At 43.3% G+C, this 16,259-nt stretch overlaps 1 protein-coding gene across 1 annotated transcript in view; it reads left to right on the plus strand.

Annotated features, from left to right (window-relative positions):
* RNF145 (ring finger protein 145) overlaps nt 1-16,259 on the plus strand; it is a 1,685,498-nt gene that overhangs the window by 1,068,611 nt on the left and 600,628 nt on the right. The window contains exon 7 of the mRNA XM_044069355.1: nt 13,921-14,061. Within this exon, the coding sequence (XP_043925290.1) occupies nt 13,921-14,061 (141 nt within the window). The remainder of the gene's footprint in view (nt 1-13,920; nt 14,062-16,259) is intronic.

Consider the following 16,259-nt stretch of genomic DNA (forward strand, 5'->3'; position numbering starts at 1 on the left):
GCTGGGCAAGAAGGCTTGGCTAGTTACTTTGGACCTCAAGGAGGCATACCTGCATGTCCCAATCAGACAATCTTGCAGAAGATACCTCAGATTCATAGCTGGCTCAATGCATTACCAATTCTCCGCACTGCCCCTTGGCTTATCTACTGCGTCCAGGGTCTTCACAAAATGCCTGGCACCAGTAATTGCATTTTGCAGACAAAAAGGAATTCAAATATATCTCTACTTGGACGACTGCCTTATTCAAGCAGAGAGCAAGGACATTCTGCTAAAGCATCTGGCATTTGTAAAACAATTACTAATTTGCTTAGGGTACACAGTAAACAAAAATAAATCAAAACTAGTGCCCTCTCAAGAGATAATATTCCTGGGTGCAAGCTTAAATGCAACTGCCCAGATGGCTTACTCACGCCAGACAAGCAAAAGCAACTGACTCATTACTTTCAAATGATGGCAACAAAGACCCAGCAACCTGCAAGAAAAATTCTGCAGGCTTTGGGCTTCATGGCATCCTGCATCCTGCTAATTCCATATGCAAGACTGCATATGAGGAAGCTACAGTGGTACCTAAAAAGTGTTTGGACTCAACATTGCCACAGCCTGGAAACAATAATAACTCTTATTCCTTGCCTGCAACAGGAGTTTCGATGGTGGGCATTGGCCTGTCACCACAACAAGGGACAGCCTTTCACTTTACCCACAGCCAGGCAGACATTAACAACAGATGCATCGGATTATGCCTGGGGGGGCACACATGGCAGGAAATTTTTTTCAGGGGACGTGGCCCGCGGACCAAATGCATCTTCACATCAATCAAAAAGGGATGCTAGCTGTACAGAATGCCCTGACAGCCTTCAAGGATTTACTACATCCAGGACAACTATTACTAAAGACAGGCAATACTACAGTTATGTGGTACATAAACAAGCAAGGGGGCACACATTCCTACCCCCTCTGCAGGCAAGCCATGACTTTGTGGAACACAGCACTGACCTATCAAGTACTTCTGCAGGCACAATTCCTGCCAGGAAAGAAAAATACTCTGGTAGACGAACTAAGCAGAAACCTCATGGACCCGCACAAGTGGAAACTAAATCCACAGGTCTTCAGCATGATAACAAGGAAATGGGAATGCCCAGACATAGATCTTTTTGCCTCCCCTCACAACTGCCAACTACAGAGATTCTGCACAATGACTTATCACTCACAAGCATAGAAAGTGGATGCTCTATCATTCAGCTGGAAAACCCTAACAGTTTATGCCTTTCCACCACTGCCTCTCCTTCCCAAGGTGCTCCTAAAAGTCAGACAAGAGAAGCCACAAATGATTCTGATTGCCCCAGACTGGCCACGCCAGCACTGGTACCCAATCCTAAAGAGCTTGTCTCAAGGCCCAGCCTGGACTTTACCTCAAATTCCTCATCTTCTGACTCAGCAAAACAGTCAGATCCTGCACAGCCAACTCAGAATCTTAAATCTGGCTGCATGGCAGATAAATATAGCCACTCAGAACACACCTCTCTCTAAAGCTGTTATGGATGTCATTCTGGAAGCCAGGAGGCCCAGCACCAGGAAATCTTATGCAGAAAAATAGAAGAGATTCTGTGCTTGGAACCAGGCACAAGGACTTGAACCACTTGTTCCAAATATTCCTCAGATTTTACAATACCTAACTGAGATGCTGGACAAAGGCCTATCCTTCTCATCAATTAAGATCCATGCCTCTGCCATTTCAGCTCATTACAATACGGAACCTCCTATTTTCTCTCACCCACTGCTAAGACAGTACCTCAGAGGGGCAAAAAACACAAGACCCCCAAGGAGAGCACCGATACCTACATGGGACATCAACTTTGTCTTAGAAAAGCTCACATTGCCTCCAATTGAGCCAGCCAATACAGCTGATATAAAATTCTTGTCATGGAAAATTGCTCTGCTCCTAGCAATAACTTCAGCAAGAAGAGTCTCAGAGTTACAGGCATTAATGGCAGTGGAACCTTTTATCATTTTTCATCTGGACAGGGTTTCTCTAAGGACAAACCCAACATTTATGCCAAGGGTAGTATCCAGTGGGGCTCTTAACCAAACCATTAATTTGCCAACATTTTATCCAAATACCCAGAATAAAGGGGAGAGACTTCTGCACTCTTTGGACATACACAGGCAGCTACGCTTCTACTTGGACAAAACAAAAGCTTTCAGAAAAACTGAGCAACTGCGGTAGCATATGCTGCAGGATCACAAGGAAAGGCCATCTCAAAGCAGACTTTCAAAATGGATAGGACACTATTCGTTTCTGCTATGCACAGCATGGCAAGTCAGTGCCTAAGAATATTAGGCCACATTCTACCAGGGCAGCAGCCACTTCAGCAGCCTTTCTCAGAGGAGTACCAACCAAGGAAATTTTGGAGGCTGCAACTTGGGAGTTCAGTGCACACTTTTACCAAGCATGATCACTTACCTCTTTAATCTAAATCCAGAGCAGGCTTTGCCACTGCAGTTCTGCAGGACCTCATAGCCACTCCTAATCCTATTTAGACCCAGCCTCCCTACCTCAGCTTTGGGATTCAACCCAAGTGTAATGACTGCAACAGTGAAACACGATGAACATAGTACAGTTGTGTACCTACCATAAATGTAGATGTTCGAGTGTATTCACTGTTGCAGTCCAGGTTACCCACCCTATATCCCCCTTTCTTTGCTGAGACTTATCTATACTTCTTTATCCTATACAACCTATGTGGTGTATTTGCTTGTAGATGAAGGTATTACTATTATTTTACTGTATGTTTTTTCAACCAATATGTATTGCCTACCTTCTGGGGGGGGGGGGGGATGACATCTGGGGCAAGAAAAACTGAAGAAAATGGCATCGGCTGCATCTTATATACCCCTGGCCCACTGACGTCAGGGAAGAGGCGACAGTAACCGACGCCGGACCAGGACTTTGGAATTCAGGCCGACTGTGGGTAGCCTGCCAGCAGGATAACCCAAGTGTAATGACTGCAACAGTGAATACACTCGAACATCTACATTTATGGTAGGTACACAACTGTACTTTTTCTTGATTGTCTTCAATGTTCCTCGTGATAAACATCTTGGGTCACCTGCACAGAGACTTCTGTTGAGACAAACCAGAACCATGCTACCAATTAGTAGTTCTGTGTGCCAAGAACAACAGATCAGTGAAAGCAAATTTGTTAAAGAAGTGGTTAGCTCAGAAGTCCTATTGTGATAAGACCAGCAAACCGCTCAATCCATTACAAGAAGGAGAGATGGTAAGGATGCAGATGTCCAAAGGTTTTGATTGGATTAGTGTTGTGAAAAGTGTATGTACAGAGCTGAGATTGTGTATTGTGGAATCGCAAGGAGCAGAATTTAAGAATTGGAAACATTTCATCCCTGTGTCCAAGCCTATATTGCAGTGTCATACCTGCGAGTTGTCCAGCGTTCCACTTCCAGAGGATGTTCCAGTAAATATCCCTGTTCCTGAGAGGAATCCTGAAACTCCTGAAGCAAGTTGTTCACTGATGACTGTCCCTGTGCTAAACCCAATTCTAATTGCTATATTACTGGATCAGGTTGCATTTCCAGACCATGTTTCAAGTATGTGGCAACTTGGACATAAGGACGTGAATGTTGTTTATTTTTTATTGTTTATACCATTGCATATTTCTTTTTACATGTCGTTTCTGTTGTGAGCAGTTCATTTGAGAGGGAGGATGTAGCTCAATATGTGTGTACACCTTTAAGAAGCTTTCTAGGGGTTTGCACAAGTATATAAATACCAAGCACGTGAGCCTGGCTGCCATTTTGTAGTAAGCTGTTGAGATGTAAGCATGCCTGTCTGTGTAGTCTATCACTTAATCAGTTTGTTTGTATTTTGTACTGCTGCTATCCATCCTGATGTTTCTGTGTAATAAAGCATGTAAACAAACAAATGTGCCTGTTGATCTTTAATGGGAAACAAGACGAGCGACAGTTACCTTCTGTTAAACATTCTTCTTGGTCTCATTATTGGCATATGTTTACATGGATGTTTTTACATCGAGCATTTCTAACTTCTAATAAAATGGCATAAATTTAACAGAAATAATAATATACACTGTTAGAGATGTTCTCAAGAATATAATGAGGACTGAATTCATTATTGTTTTTTTGGTGCCACTGAGAGTGTCTGAAGCTTTTTTTGACAGGTGGCTTGGTCTTGAGGCCCCAGTTACATGAAGAAAACTCATTTTCAGACTCCTTTTGAACTGGTAGTTTCTGTGAAAGTTGTCAGCGTCTTTGAAGACCTTCCTCTTAGTAGTTCATATTGTTTCTCTGTAACTGTTTTTGGAGCTTTTCTCCCAGGGCCTCCACTGAAAACAGGCTCTTGGTGGCTCAGTGTCTTCCTCAGTTATCAAAATGAAGTAAAAAAAAATAAGTAAATATTACTTTTGCACAAAGGATGTCTGAATTTCATGGCTTCTATGCAGAACGTCCTTAACTGGTGTTCCATCAGGAGTACATTTCCCGTGGGAACAGTCACACTGATATGGCTAGTTTGGCCTCTAAGGACTGCCTGCATCAGGACATTCATTTGCCTTTTTTCCCTGTAATTATTCCAACCATAGGGGCTATATTTTGTACTGTATGGACACTTACAAGTAATTGAGGTATTATTTGCATAGGCCAAAGACTGTTCTGAAGCATTCTCATGTCTTTGCTTCCTACAGTCCCAAGTCCATTGGGTGAAGAGGTTTCCTGTGACTGTTTTATATGTCTGTCAGCACACAGTTGCTTGCCCTTCCTAACGTCCATTCTGCTAAGACATTAGCTAGTTTATTAGCATTCTTCAGGAACTCCTCAGTGGCTGATTGATCATCCTTGAACACTTCTGAAAAACACTAAAGATTATATCTAGCTTCCAGATATAGTGACTCTTGTGGAGCCTCTGTGCTCATGAGTGTTTTGACAGTGGAACTCCCAGGAGGGAGAGATTGAGACACTATTCTAGATGTTACTGAAGATGGATCTTCTACTGTCAGAGACAAAAGTTATGGACTCATTCCTACAGATCTGTTGTTATGGTAAGTATATAGTTTTCTTTCTTTTTTTTTTTAAATTTGGGGAGTCATAAAATCATAGGAGATTACTAGGCTATTGGCCCTAAGGCTCTTATAAGCCTAGCCAAGAGTTTAGCTCATGTTTAGACAAATCAGCACCTGATGCCCCTGTCCGGCATGGACACATCTGGAATCCCAGGGGTATATTTTCTGTTTCCCATCCAGTTATCCATATTGCGCTTAAAAAGGGGTAAAGAGGTAGTCTGCTTGATATGGCGAGGAAGTCTATTCCATATATGAGGTAGTCTCTAGGACAAAATCTGTCCTGCCAACAAGTCTTGTTGATGTCACATACCAGGTTGAGGCTCCGCATGTGGGTTACTCAGGTGGAGCTTGACTTGCGGATCTGCAACAGTCCCATCAAGGTGGGGTCTTTGATCACCTTGTATGCCAGATAAAGGTCACTTCTGAGGAGTCTGTGTGAAACTGAGTAGAGGGATAGGGCTTTTAGCCTATCTGTGTATGGTAGATGTTTGATGCCCTGGATTCTCCTGGTGAGGAACCTCTGTGGTCTCTCCAGTTGCTGCATGTGTTTTGTGAGGTGCATCCCGAAAGGGGCATTGTATTCAGTAATGGGCCTTATAAGGGAAGAATACAGGGATGTTATGATCTCCTTGTCCCTGGTTGAGATACCTTTACTTATGTGGTGGGCCATGTAGGCTTTCCATACAGTGGAAGCAACATGGTGGTCAAAAGTCAGGCTGCTATCAACCTGGGTGCCCAAATCCCTCATGACTGATTGCGTGCTTAGGGTGTTGTTATTAATGTGATAATTTGTGGAGACATCACTCTCTCCAAAGGGGATGATGATGCATTTTTTGGTATTCAGCATGAGGCTATGTTTTTGGCACCAGTCGTTTGTCTGAGTGAGACCCTCTTGGAGGATGCCCACATCACTAGGGGAATTGATGACAGCACCCAGCTTTCAGTCATCTGTAAACTTGGTCAGCCATAGCCCACTGGTTTTGGCCTGCACCTCAGAAAAGTATATCCCAAATAACAGAGGCCCTAAGACCGAACCCTGAGGTACGCTGCTTGTTACTAGTCTACTGCTTGAGGTGGCATCCCTTATTTTGACTACGTGGGTTCTGTCAATGAGCCAGTTTGCTACCCATCTGGTAACATGTGGATTGATGCCTAGTTGAGAGAATTTATCTGTTATGCCTAATGGGGAATAGTGTCAAAGGCTTTGGCCAGGTCAAGGTAGGTAGTATGCACCGTCTTCCCCTCATCCATGGCTTTGGTGACTGTCTCAAAGAAGTTGACCAGATTTAGCAGACATGACCTCCCCTAGATGAAGCCAAACTGTGTGGGATCAAGTGTTTGAAGGTTGCCAATGTCCTTGTTAATGAGGTCCATGATAATCCGTTCCATGGCCTTGCAGTTCAGGCTAGTTAGGCTGATGGTGTCTGTAAGTTCCCAGATCGGTGTATGCTCCACATTTGTGTAAAGAGATGACAGTTGCTGTTCTCCACTCAGCTGGAATGAAGCCAGTACTCAGACTTTAGTTGAATAGGGTGCCTAATGGTGCTGCAAGTTCCTGCCCGACTTCACATAGGATGCAGCCTGGGATGTTTTCGGGTCTCATGGAGGCTGTATTTTTTGCCTTTGAGAGAGCAGTGATGACCTGTTTCCTAGATATAAGGGGAAGGGGGCAGGTAATGGGGATGTCTTAATTTACTGATTGGGGGACAGAGGGGTAAAGTTTTTGCTGAATCTGTCAGCTAGCAGGTTTGCTATATCTACGGCATTTGTATATGTGGTGTCCTTGACCTCCAGTTCTAAACAGATCTGGGTGCTTCCTTTGAGGTTGCGGACATATGTGAAGAAGGCCTTATCATTCTCTCTAGTAGATGTGACCCATTTGGACTGGAAGTTTGCTTTGGAGGATTTCCCTAGTGCTCCTATTTGCTTATTCAGGCTAAGGAGACATTGCTTCTAATTGGGCACCTGCTCCTTCTTGGTCTTGGACTGCATTTTTTTCCTTTTGTTATAGAGTTTATTTATTGCAGATGTCCACCAGACATGTTTACTCTTCCTTGCGGAGAATGATTTAGTCCTGTCGGGTATTCCTGATTCTATGCATCTGTATAAGTGCTCGTATAGTGCTTTGGTGTAGTTTTGGATATTGGTGCCAGTTCCTACAGAGGGGGAGGGGGCTGTGAATCTGCTTATACAGTCCCTCAGGAGGCTGTAATCAGCTTTGGAGAAGTTTTTATGTCTGATCCTAGCTAGAGTGGGGTTGGAGGCGATGGTGACTTCAAAAGTGACCACTTTGTGGTCGTATCTTACCAGGGAGGATGATACTGTAGGGCTGCTGCAGTGGATGTTCTTCATCTCACATTGCTGCAGTCCTTACACTTGGGTAGTCCGCTGTCCTCGTTCAGCCCGAATATCAAAGTAATAGGCTGACGTCGGTCAAGGCGCTTAAGACTGACATCAGGACGTCAGGGTACAAATGCGCATGACCGACGTCATATCCTCAGTCTTTTTTGCCGCATGGTCCGATGCAGAAGCAGCGTTGCAAGTGCCATTCGGCGTTCTGAAATTTTTCGAATTCGGAGTTTCAGACCGAGTCAAAGTTGGCTAAGTACCCCGTTGGGGAATATTTTAGTTTTTTCTTGCCTCAGTGGTTTACCGGATGTCAGAAAAAGTGAATAACTGTATTTCTTGTGGGAAGCAGATACCGCATAGAGATTATCATACTTTGTGTATTCCTTGTTTGGGGCCTGAGCACGACGTTGTTGGGTGTCGCTTTTGTGCTAGGTTCAATAAGCGCTATTAAGCGAAGGTTAGATTGTGCCAGGTTGGTCTTGAGCGGTGCAATTATAATATGCCGCCGGATGCTCCGGCGCCCGCTTCTTCGAAGCGCAAAGACAAAGCAGCTAAACCCAGGCAAGAAGAGTCGTCCGCCGGACGCCGGTTCTTTAGAGGCAGTGGAACCGGTGGTTCCCGGAGGCTTCTCTGGAGTCCCAGGGGAGACTTTGATATTGCAGGATGTGGCCTCTCAGGAGGTAGGTCAGGCTGAAGGGGCTTCTCAGGTTACTGTACTCCCTCCCTTCCTAGGGTGGTTAGGCCCTCTCCTTCTGTTTCCAAGGCTTCTCCCAGAGGCAGGCCAGGTTTAGCTTCTGTTGGTGTCACTCCTAGTTCAACAGGATCTGTGCCCAAGAAGCACATGCTTAAAATGGCAGAAGATTTAATTACTTTGATTAGAGGTTCTTTGCCCTCCTGATAAGAGGCCTAGGGTGGAACCAGAGTTGGGGAGTTTTGAGCAGGCTTCGGATGTTTCAGAGTCTTGGCTGAAGACTTGCAGGAGTACTCTCCTTATTCTGATTCTGATGCAGATGATTCCACTCCTTCTGCTTCTCCTCCAGAGGATTTTTCTTTTCAGAGACTCTTCATTCCATGAGGGAACATTTTAAGTGGGAAGGTCAGGACTTCTCTGATTCCAGGAAAAGGCTTAGGGAATTTTTGCTTTTACCCCAGCATAGGCCTTTGGCTATACCACCTGTTCTGGATGTTGTGGAAGATGTGTTTGCAGAGGCTTCACTTAATCCTGATTCTTTGCCTCCTGCTCCTGTTAAACCGGATAGGTATTACAGGGTACCTGAGGCTCATAAATGTCTTTATAAGAGTCCTAGGGCGGACCCAGAAACTGTTAGTCAGGGACCTAAGGGTGTCAAGGCCTCTGTTGTAAAAAATCCGGTTCCTCCAGATAAAGAGGCCAGAGCTTTGGATAGATGGGGAAAGAAAGTCTATACTTCTTCCACCTTAGCTATGAGGGCTTTGAATTGCCAGTTTCACATGTTGAAATATCAAAACTATCTTCTTTCTCAATTGAAGTCTAAGGTAGATGCTTTGGCGGAAGGCATTGAGTGTAAAGAATTACAAGATTTGGTGCATGTCTCGGAACAGGTGGGTAAGCATTCTTTGCAATGTGGTTTTGATGCTGTACAGGCCTCGTCTAGGGTGGCTGCCACTGGTTCAGTTCTTCGCAGGCACGCCTGGCTGAGGGATCAGAATTTATCTGACCATGTTAAGACAAGGATTTTGGATGCTCCTTTACAGTCTGATGTGTTGTTTGGTTCACCTGTGGAGTCAGTCTTGAAGAAAATGGAAGACAAGGCTAAGTCTATGCAGGCTGTTAAGGATTTTTTGCAAGTTCAGCCTCCAAAGTTTAGTAGGAATTGGCCTGCTAAGGGGTGGACGTATCCTTCTTATGATTCTCAGTCTAGGGGTAGATCTAGACGTGGTAGGGGCAGAGCTCAGAGTTCCTTTAGACCTAGAACGGGGAGTTCACCTGCACAGTCTTCGGGTGAGGGCAGGGGCCAGTCCTTTCGTAAACAGGCCCAATGACCCACCTTTTCAGCTGCCAGATCCTTTTGCCTGGCAGCACCTTTGGGAGGAGGTTGGCACTCTTCAAGGAAAATTGGAGTTTGATTACTCAAGACAGATGGGTATTGGATATCATACACCAAGGTTACAAGTTTTATTTCCATACCTTACCTCCTTTCAAAGGCATGCCAGACGTTCCTCCTCAGCAAAGACTAGAGGCTCACAAACAAATTTCTCTGCTGCTTCAAATAGGGGCCATACAACCGGTCCCTCTACCAGAAGTGGGCCTAGGATTTTATTCTCGCCTGTTCCTAGTACCAAAGAAGGGGAACACGTGGAGACCAATTTTGGATTTATCTATCCTCAACACATATCTGGACATTCCCAAGTTCAAAATGTTGACGTTACAACAACTTTTGCCTCTGCTGGGCAAAGATCACTGGATGGTGACTCTGGATCTCAAGGAGGCTTACCTTCATGTTCCTATCAGGCTCAGTTGCAGGAAGTATCTGCGTTTTCGGGCTGGGACTTCTCATTATCAGTTCTCTGCATTGCCCTTTGGCTTATCTACTGCGCCCAGAGTGTTCACGAAAGTTCTGGCTCCAGTGATAGCTTTCTTCAGGCTAAGAGGAATACAGATCTATCCTTATTTGGACGATTGCCTGATTCTGGCCCAAGAAAAGGACGAGCTTCTTCATCATTTACAGTTTGTGATAGCAGTGCTAAGATGCCTGGGGTATTCGGTGAACGAAATAAAGTCCAGTCTAGTACCCTCTCAGGACATGTGCTTTCTGGGTGTGAGACTGAATACAGCATCCCAGATGGCCTTTTTGACCCCGGACAAACAAAAGAATCTTTCTCTTTACTTCCATCAATTGTCTCATCAATCCAGGCTGACTGCAAGGACAGTCCTTCAAGCCTTGGGGTTCATGGCATCTTGTATTCTGGTGCTTCCCAATGCCAAACTGCATATGAGGAAGCTACAATGGTATCTCAAAAATGTATGGACACAGCACTGCCAAGATATGGACACTGTCATTCAGATAATACCTTGCATTCAAAAGGAGTTTTTGTGGTGGGCTCAGGAATGTCACCTAACAAGGGACTCTCTCTGACCCGACCAGAGGCGAGTCAGATTCTAACGACAGATGCCTCAGACAAAGCTTGGGGAGCTCATCTAAATGGAAAGTGGGTACAAGACACGTGGCCTGCCAGACTTCAACATCTACATATCAACCTGAAGGAGATGTTAGCAGTCCAATTTGCATTAATAGCTTTCAAGGATTTACTTCTTCCAGGGCAGGTGTTGGTTCTAACAGACAACACAACTGTCATGTGGTACATCAACAAGCAAGGGGAACGATTCTTATCCTCTATGCAGACAAGCAATGATTTTGTGGGAGACTGCTCTCAGTTTACAGCTGAATCTTCAGGCAAGGTTTCTGCCGGAGCACAGAACTCCTTAGCAGATGTGTTGAGCAGACAAATTATGGATCCCCACGAGTGGAAATTGGATCCTCATGTATTTCAGAAATTGACAGTGTTATGGGGAACTCCAGACATAGATCTGTTCGCTTCTCCACTAAACTACCAGCTGCCAAAGTTTTGCACAAAAAGGTTTCATCCCACAGCTTGGAAAGTGGATGCTCTTTCATTCAATTGGAACAATCTTCATGTATATGCCTTTCCACCTCTGCCTCTCCTCCCAAAGGTACTCCTGAAGGTCAGACAGGACAAGCCAAAGATGATTTTAATAGCTCCAGATTGGCCTCGACAGCACTGGTACCCATTACTCAGAAGTCTGGCAGGAGCCTCCATGGCCTTTGCCTTGATTCCACACCTGCTGTCTCAGGAGAACAGTCATTTACTCAATGTCAAACTTCACTCTCTTCATCTAACAGCCTGGCATATTCTGTTTTAAACCCTGGAGGGTCTCAGCTTCCTCAACAAGTTTTGAATGTTATTTTGGAAGCCAGAAGGCCTAGTACAAGGAAAGTGTACGCAGATAAATGGAAGAGATTTTTATTTTGGAGTACAGCAAAGGAATTTGATGTTTCTCAGCCTAATTTAAGTGTGGCTCTTCAATATCTTACTGAGTTACTGGACAAAGGTTTGTCCTTCTCTTCTATTAAGGTTCATGCTGCAGCAATTTCTGCTCACTATGACTGTGACCCACCATTGTTTTCTCATCCTTTGTTTAAGCAATTCCTTAGAGGGGCAAAGAATATAAGACCCCCACGTAGAGCTCCTACTCCTGCTTGGGATCTCAATTTTGTGTTGGAGAAACTCACTCTACAACCTTTTGAGCCTGCAGCTACTGCCGAGTTGAAATATTTATCATGGAAGACTGCTTTTTTGTTGGCCATTACCTCTGCGAGAAGGGTTTCTGAATTACAGGCCCTTATGGCAGTTGAGCCTTTCTTAATTTTCCATAAGGATAGGGTATCTTTGCGTACTAATCCTTCCTTTATGCCTAAAGTGGTTTCTGGTGTGGCTTTAAACCAAACTATTCATTTGCCTACTTTTTATGCAAACCCCAAAATAAAGGGGAAAAGATTTTGCACACTTTGGATATACACAGGCAGTTGCGATATTATTTGAGCAGAACTAAAGGATTCAGGCAGTCTCAGCAGTTATTTGTTTCTTTTGCTTTGGGTTCTCAGGGCAAGCCTGTGTCAAAACAAACTATTTCTAAGTGGATTGGGTTTTGTATTGCTTTCTGTTATTCCCATCATGGTAAGGAAATTCCAGCTGGGATTAGGCCTCATTCCACTAGGGCTACTGCCACTTCTACAGCTTTTTGAGGGGTGGCAACTAAAGATATTTTGGAGGCAGCTACTTGGAGTTCAGTGCATACTTTCTCTAAGCATTACCACCTTCCACTTTACTCTAAATCTAGGGCTGGTTTTGCCACTGCAATTTTACAGGGCATGTTGGCAGCTCCTACTGCTTTATAGTTTTGCCATCCTCCCTTACCTCTGCTTTGGGATTCTACCCAAGTGTAAGGACTGCAGCAATGTGAGATGAAGAACATAGTACAGTTTTGTACCTACCATAAATGTAGATGTTCGAAGATCCACATTGCTGCAGTCCAATTTACCCTCCCTCCTTCCCCTCTGTAGTTAGAGGCGGTTGTGTGGTTTGGGTTGTGAATATTGTGGATAGTGTATATATTGTACATATGATTAGTGCAAAGGTGGTTGGTTGTTTTTTGCTGTCTTTTGGTTTTGACCTTTCCTTTTAGGGTTTTCTGACATCTGGGGCAAGAAAAGACTGAGGATATGACGTCGGTCATGCGCATTTGTACCCTGACGTCCTGATGTCAGTCTTAAGCGCCTTGACCGACGTCAGCTTATTACTTTGATATTCGGGCCGACCGAGGACAGCGGACTACCCAAGTGTAAGGACTGCAGCAATGTGGATCTTCGAACATCTACATTTATGGTAGGTACAAAACTGTACTTTACTCATGTTGGTTAATACCAAGTCCTCTTTTGGGGGTATCAGCAAGCTGTTCCAAGGCATTTGCATTGACAAAATCAAGGAATCTCTGGGCATTTGTGTTCTGGCATGAATAGTTCTTTCAGTCTATTTTGGGAAGTTAAAGTCACCCAGGATCAGGGTAAAGCGTTGAATCTTGATAGATTTGAACAGGTCCAAATAGGCAGATGGGGCATCTTGAGTCAGATTTGAGGGCCAGTAGCTAGCTATGATTTAAATAGGGGTCTTGTCAGTGGTTAACTGCACCTGGAGTGTCTCCTGTGCATCATACTGTTTGACCAGCCTGGATATGTGTATGTCTTTAATGTATATTGAAACTCTGCCTCCTTTGGCTTTACTGCCCACAGTTTGAGGTCTGAATGTATGATAGGATGAGTAACCAGGTAAGGAAGCTTTGAACCAGGTTTCTGAGACTGCACAGATGTCAACATTTTCCAGGGTTAGGAATGCTTGCAATGATTGCAAAGGGTTGGGAGGGTGGCTTAATGGTTAAGGTGTTTGCCTTACAAACACAAGGAGCTGGGTTTGAATCTCACAAGGGATAATTGTCTAGGCATAAAATGGCTCGCAAGGGCAGTTAGCTTAGTACTGATCTATGAACCTATGATCCTATGAATCTATGAATGCAGTTTCATGTTTAGACTCCTAGCATTTTGCAACATGACTTTAAATTTGTGTTTTGTTGAAATTTTAATACGGTCAAATAAGAAGAGCAGTGTTCTGTTTCAGTGGCTTCACTTCAGCTGTCTGACAGTAAGGAACAATGCTGCATTGCTTGCTAGATCTTTAACCATGGGTATTTGTTTTTGGTGTATGCCAGCGTTCAGTGAACGTGTTTTATTGGGCATGTTTCATGGAATGTCAAAATTATTTTCATTTACTGGTTTGTACTCCTTTGCTTTGTTTTGTGGCTAATACTATGCATATGTAGGAAGTATGTGCATGTAATTTTAGTATCTTTTCTGTTTTATTTTAGTATTGCAGAGTGTTGCAGCACACCATATTCCTTGCTAGGTCTGGTATTTACTGTTTCCTTTGTGGCACTGGGCATCTTAACTCTCTGCAAGTTCTATCTGCAAGGGTACAGAGCATTCATGAATGATCCCACCATGAACAGGTATGTTTTTTCTTGTTTGTACTTTGCTGTATAGCTTAATTGAAGAATGTCTTTAACAGTTTTAACTGGTGCAGGGACTAGACTTTTGCTTGTTTTTGTAGGACATGCTACCTCTTAGTCTAATCAAGGCCACTGGCATTGTATTCTGATGTCCTGTCATTGCAGCTGCGAATCTCTTTCCTACAGAATACCTTGTACATAAGGAGCTACTAGCAGAGTTAGAGGGGCAAGAAAGTGGACCACTACTCATCTGATGAGTGAGGGGATGGTTAGGCTTCTGTCTGTTGGCAAGGTGCACTGTAGTTGAATTGATTGCAGTGAAGATGTCATGATGGGATATGATAAGACTCTGTGAACAAAAAAAAAAAAAATGCTAGGAACACCAGTCACTAGCTTGCTGTTGGGTCTTTCTTTTGTGCGGTATCATTGTTTCTGAAGGAGATTGGCTTGACTGTCTTGATATTTTGGTCATTCTAAATGTCATTTAGTGCAAGTGTTAGAAAATCCCACCATCATTGTGCTTAGTTGTGTTAAGGATTTCTATTGGTTTATGTTTTTCTAGTGACATCCAGGGATTTGCCAAAGAATTATATTTTGCTTTAGTTTAGAATTCATTTCTCAACATTCAGCACTTAACGTAACATACAAGTGGATATCAGATGAACTTGAAGTCCAGTTTTTGCAACCTGCTCGTCATCTGTTAGACCTGGAAATGGGTGACACAATTTATAGACCAGCTGATTAACTTATGCTGACTTTCAAAAGTGCAGTTTAGTATGTTGTATGTTGTGTTTTAATAAAACACAAATTATATTAGTGTTTTAATGTAATGATAAATAGTTTATTTGACATTAAATGCATGGATATTTACCATATATTCAGTTAATGTAATGTGCTTAGTTTTAATTTTAATCAACATGTGAGTGAACCTAGAAGAACTTATTTCTGTTAAGGAAGAAATTCTGTCCTGGATTCCAGATTAACTTGCTATGTAAGGTTTCTCATACATCAGTATCTGGGCTATTGTGATTTTGCATAATGATAAAAGAAAAAAACTGTTAGCTGATTTTTTTTTTCTCACTTTCAAATAAGGCTGTGAATTTCCTATTTTGCTTAACTTACCGCAGGTAAACTGAAATATGTTCACCTTAAAAGCCAGTTAATCATGTTCTTTATTACATATTAAGCTTACTCTTAATGCTGTAAGAAAATATTTCCATCACAGTATACCAAAGCTAGAGATGTAACTGCTGTGAAATATCCATTGAAGTGCATGGACGCTGGAGAGACTGAATAGTGGTGAGAATGGGAGTGAGCACCTGATGCCAGCTCATCCATCCTGAGGGGTGCTGGCCTTTGCTCATGATAATAGCAGTATTTAGACCTGAGTGAGCTGTCCCCTGCAAAATGGTATACAGTTTGGACAAGTGGTTTGGCATATACAAAAGTATGCATGTACCTCCTGCAGAAAGCAGTTGTAGAGCTTGCAAAACTGCTGCATGGTGGAAGGGGACTAGGGCACACTCCCTGATAGCAGTATAATGCTGCAGTTGCATCCTTGATTTCCTTACCATCTGGATGTGGGTCAGGTTGAGCACAAGGGGGAAGCTAAGGCAGGTTCAGTAGATGTTGTGAATGAGTAGAGGAGCTGGTGACAGCTGATGGCCAGCTGTGGGAACAAAGAACAGAAAAGAGAATACTGCACCTCGCGTTAAGTATTCCAGGTCAGACTTTACAATTAACCACATAGACAAGCAGTCTGCTTTAACTGCTGTATTTTTTTTTCTAGTTAAAAAATTGCCAAGCTAATTTGCTTGCTACGTAAGAGAACTTTTTTTCAGAAAAAGAGTATGTATTAAGTTATGTCCCAGTCACACCTACTAGTAATGTTGATGTGGCGATATTGGTTTAAGCCTTTAGAGCAAGAGTTTGCTTTGCCATTATTTTATTTACATGAGACATTTCAAAGATTGTAGAGGCATTCGTAATATGGTAGATGAAGCCAAGATCATACCTCAGAAGCCTATATGAGAAACAGTAGAGAGATGTGGATTTTAGTCTAGTATAGTAGCTAATGGGAGCAGGGTCTGCAGTTCTTTTACTGAGGAAGCATTGAGGTGTGTCAAGTTGACTTAGATGCTTAGTGAGGTACTTGCCAGTGAGGCATTATATTCACTGATGGCCCTAATGAGTAAGAA

This window comes from Protopterus annectens, chromosome 4.part0 (genome assembly GCF_019279795.1).
Source record: "Protopterus annectens isolate FY-2018-M chromosome 4.part0, PAN1.0, whole genome shotgun sequence".
Lineage (NCBI taxonomy): Eukaryota > Metazoa > Chordata > Ceratodontiformes > Protopteridae > Protopterus > Protopterus annectens.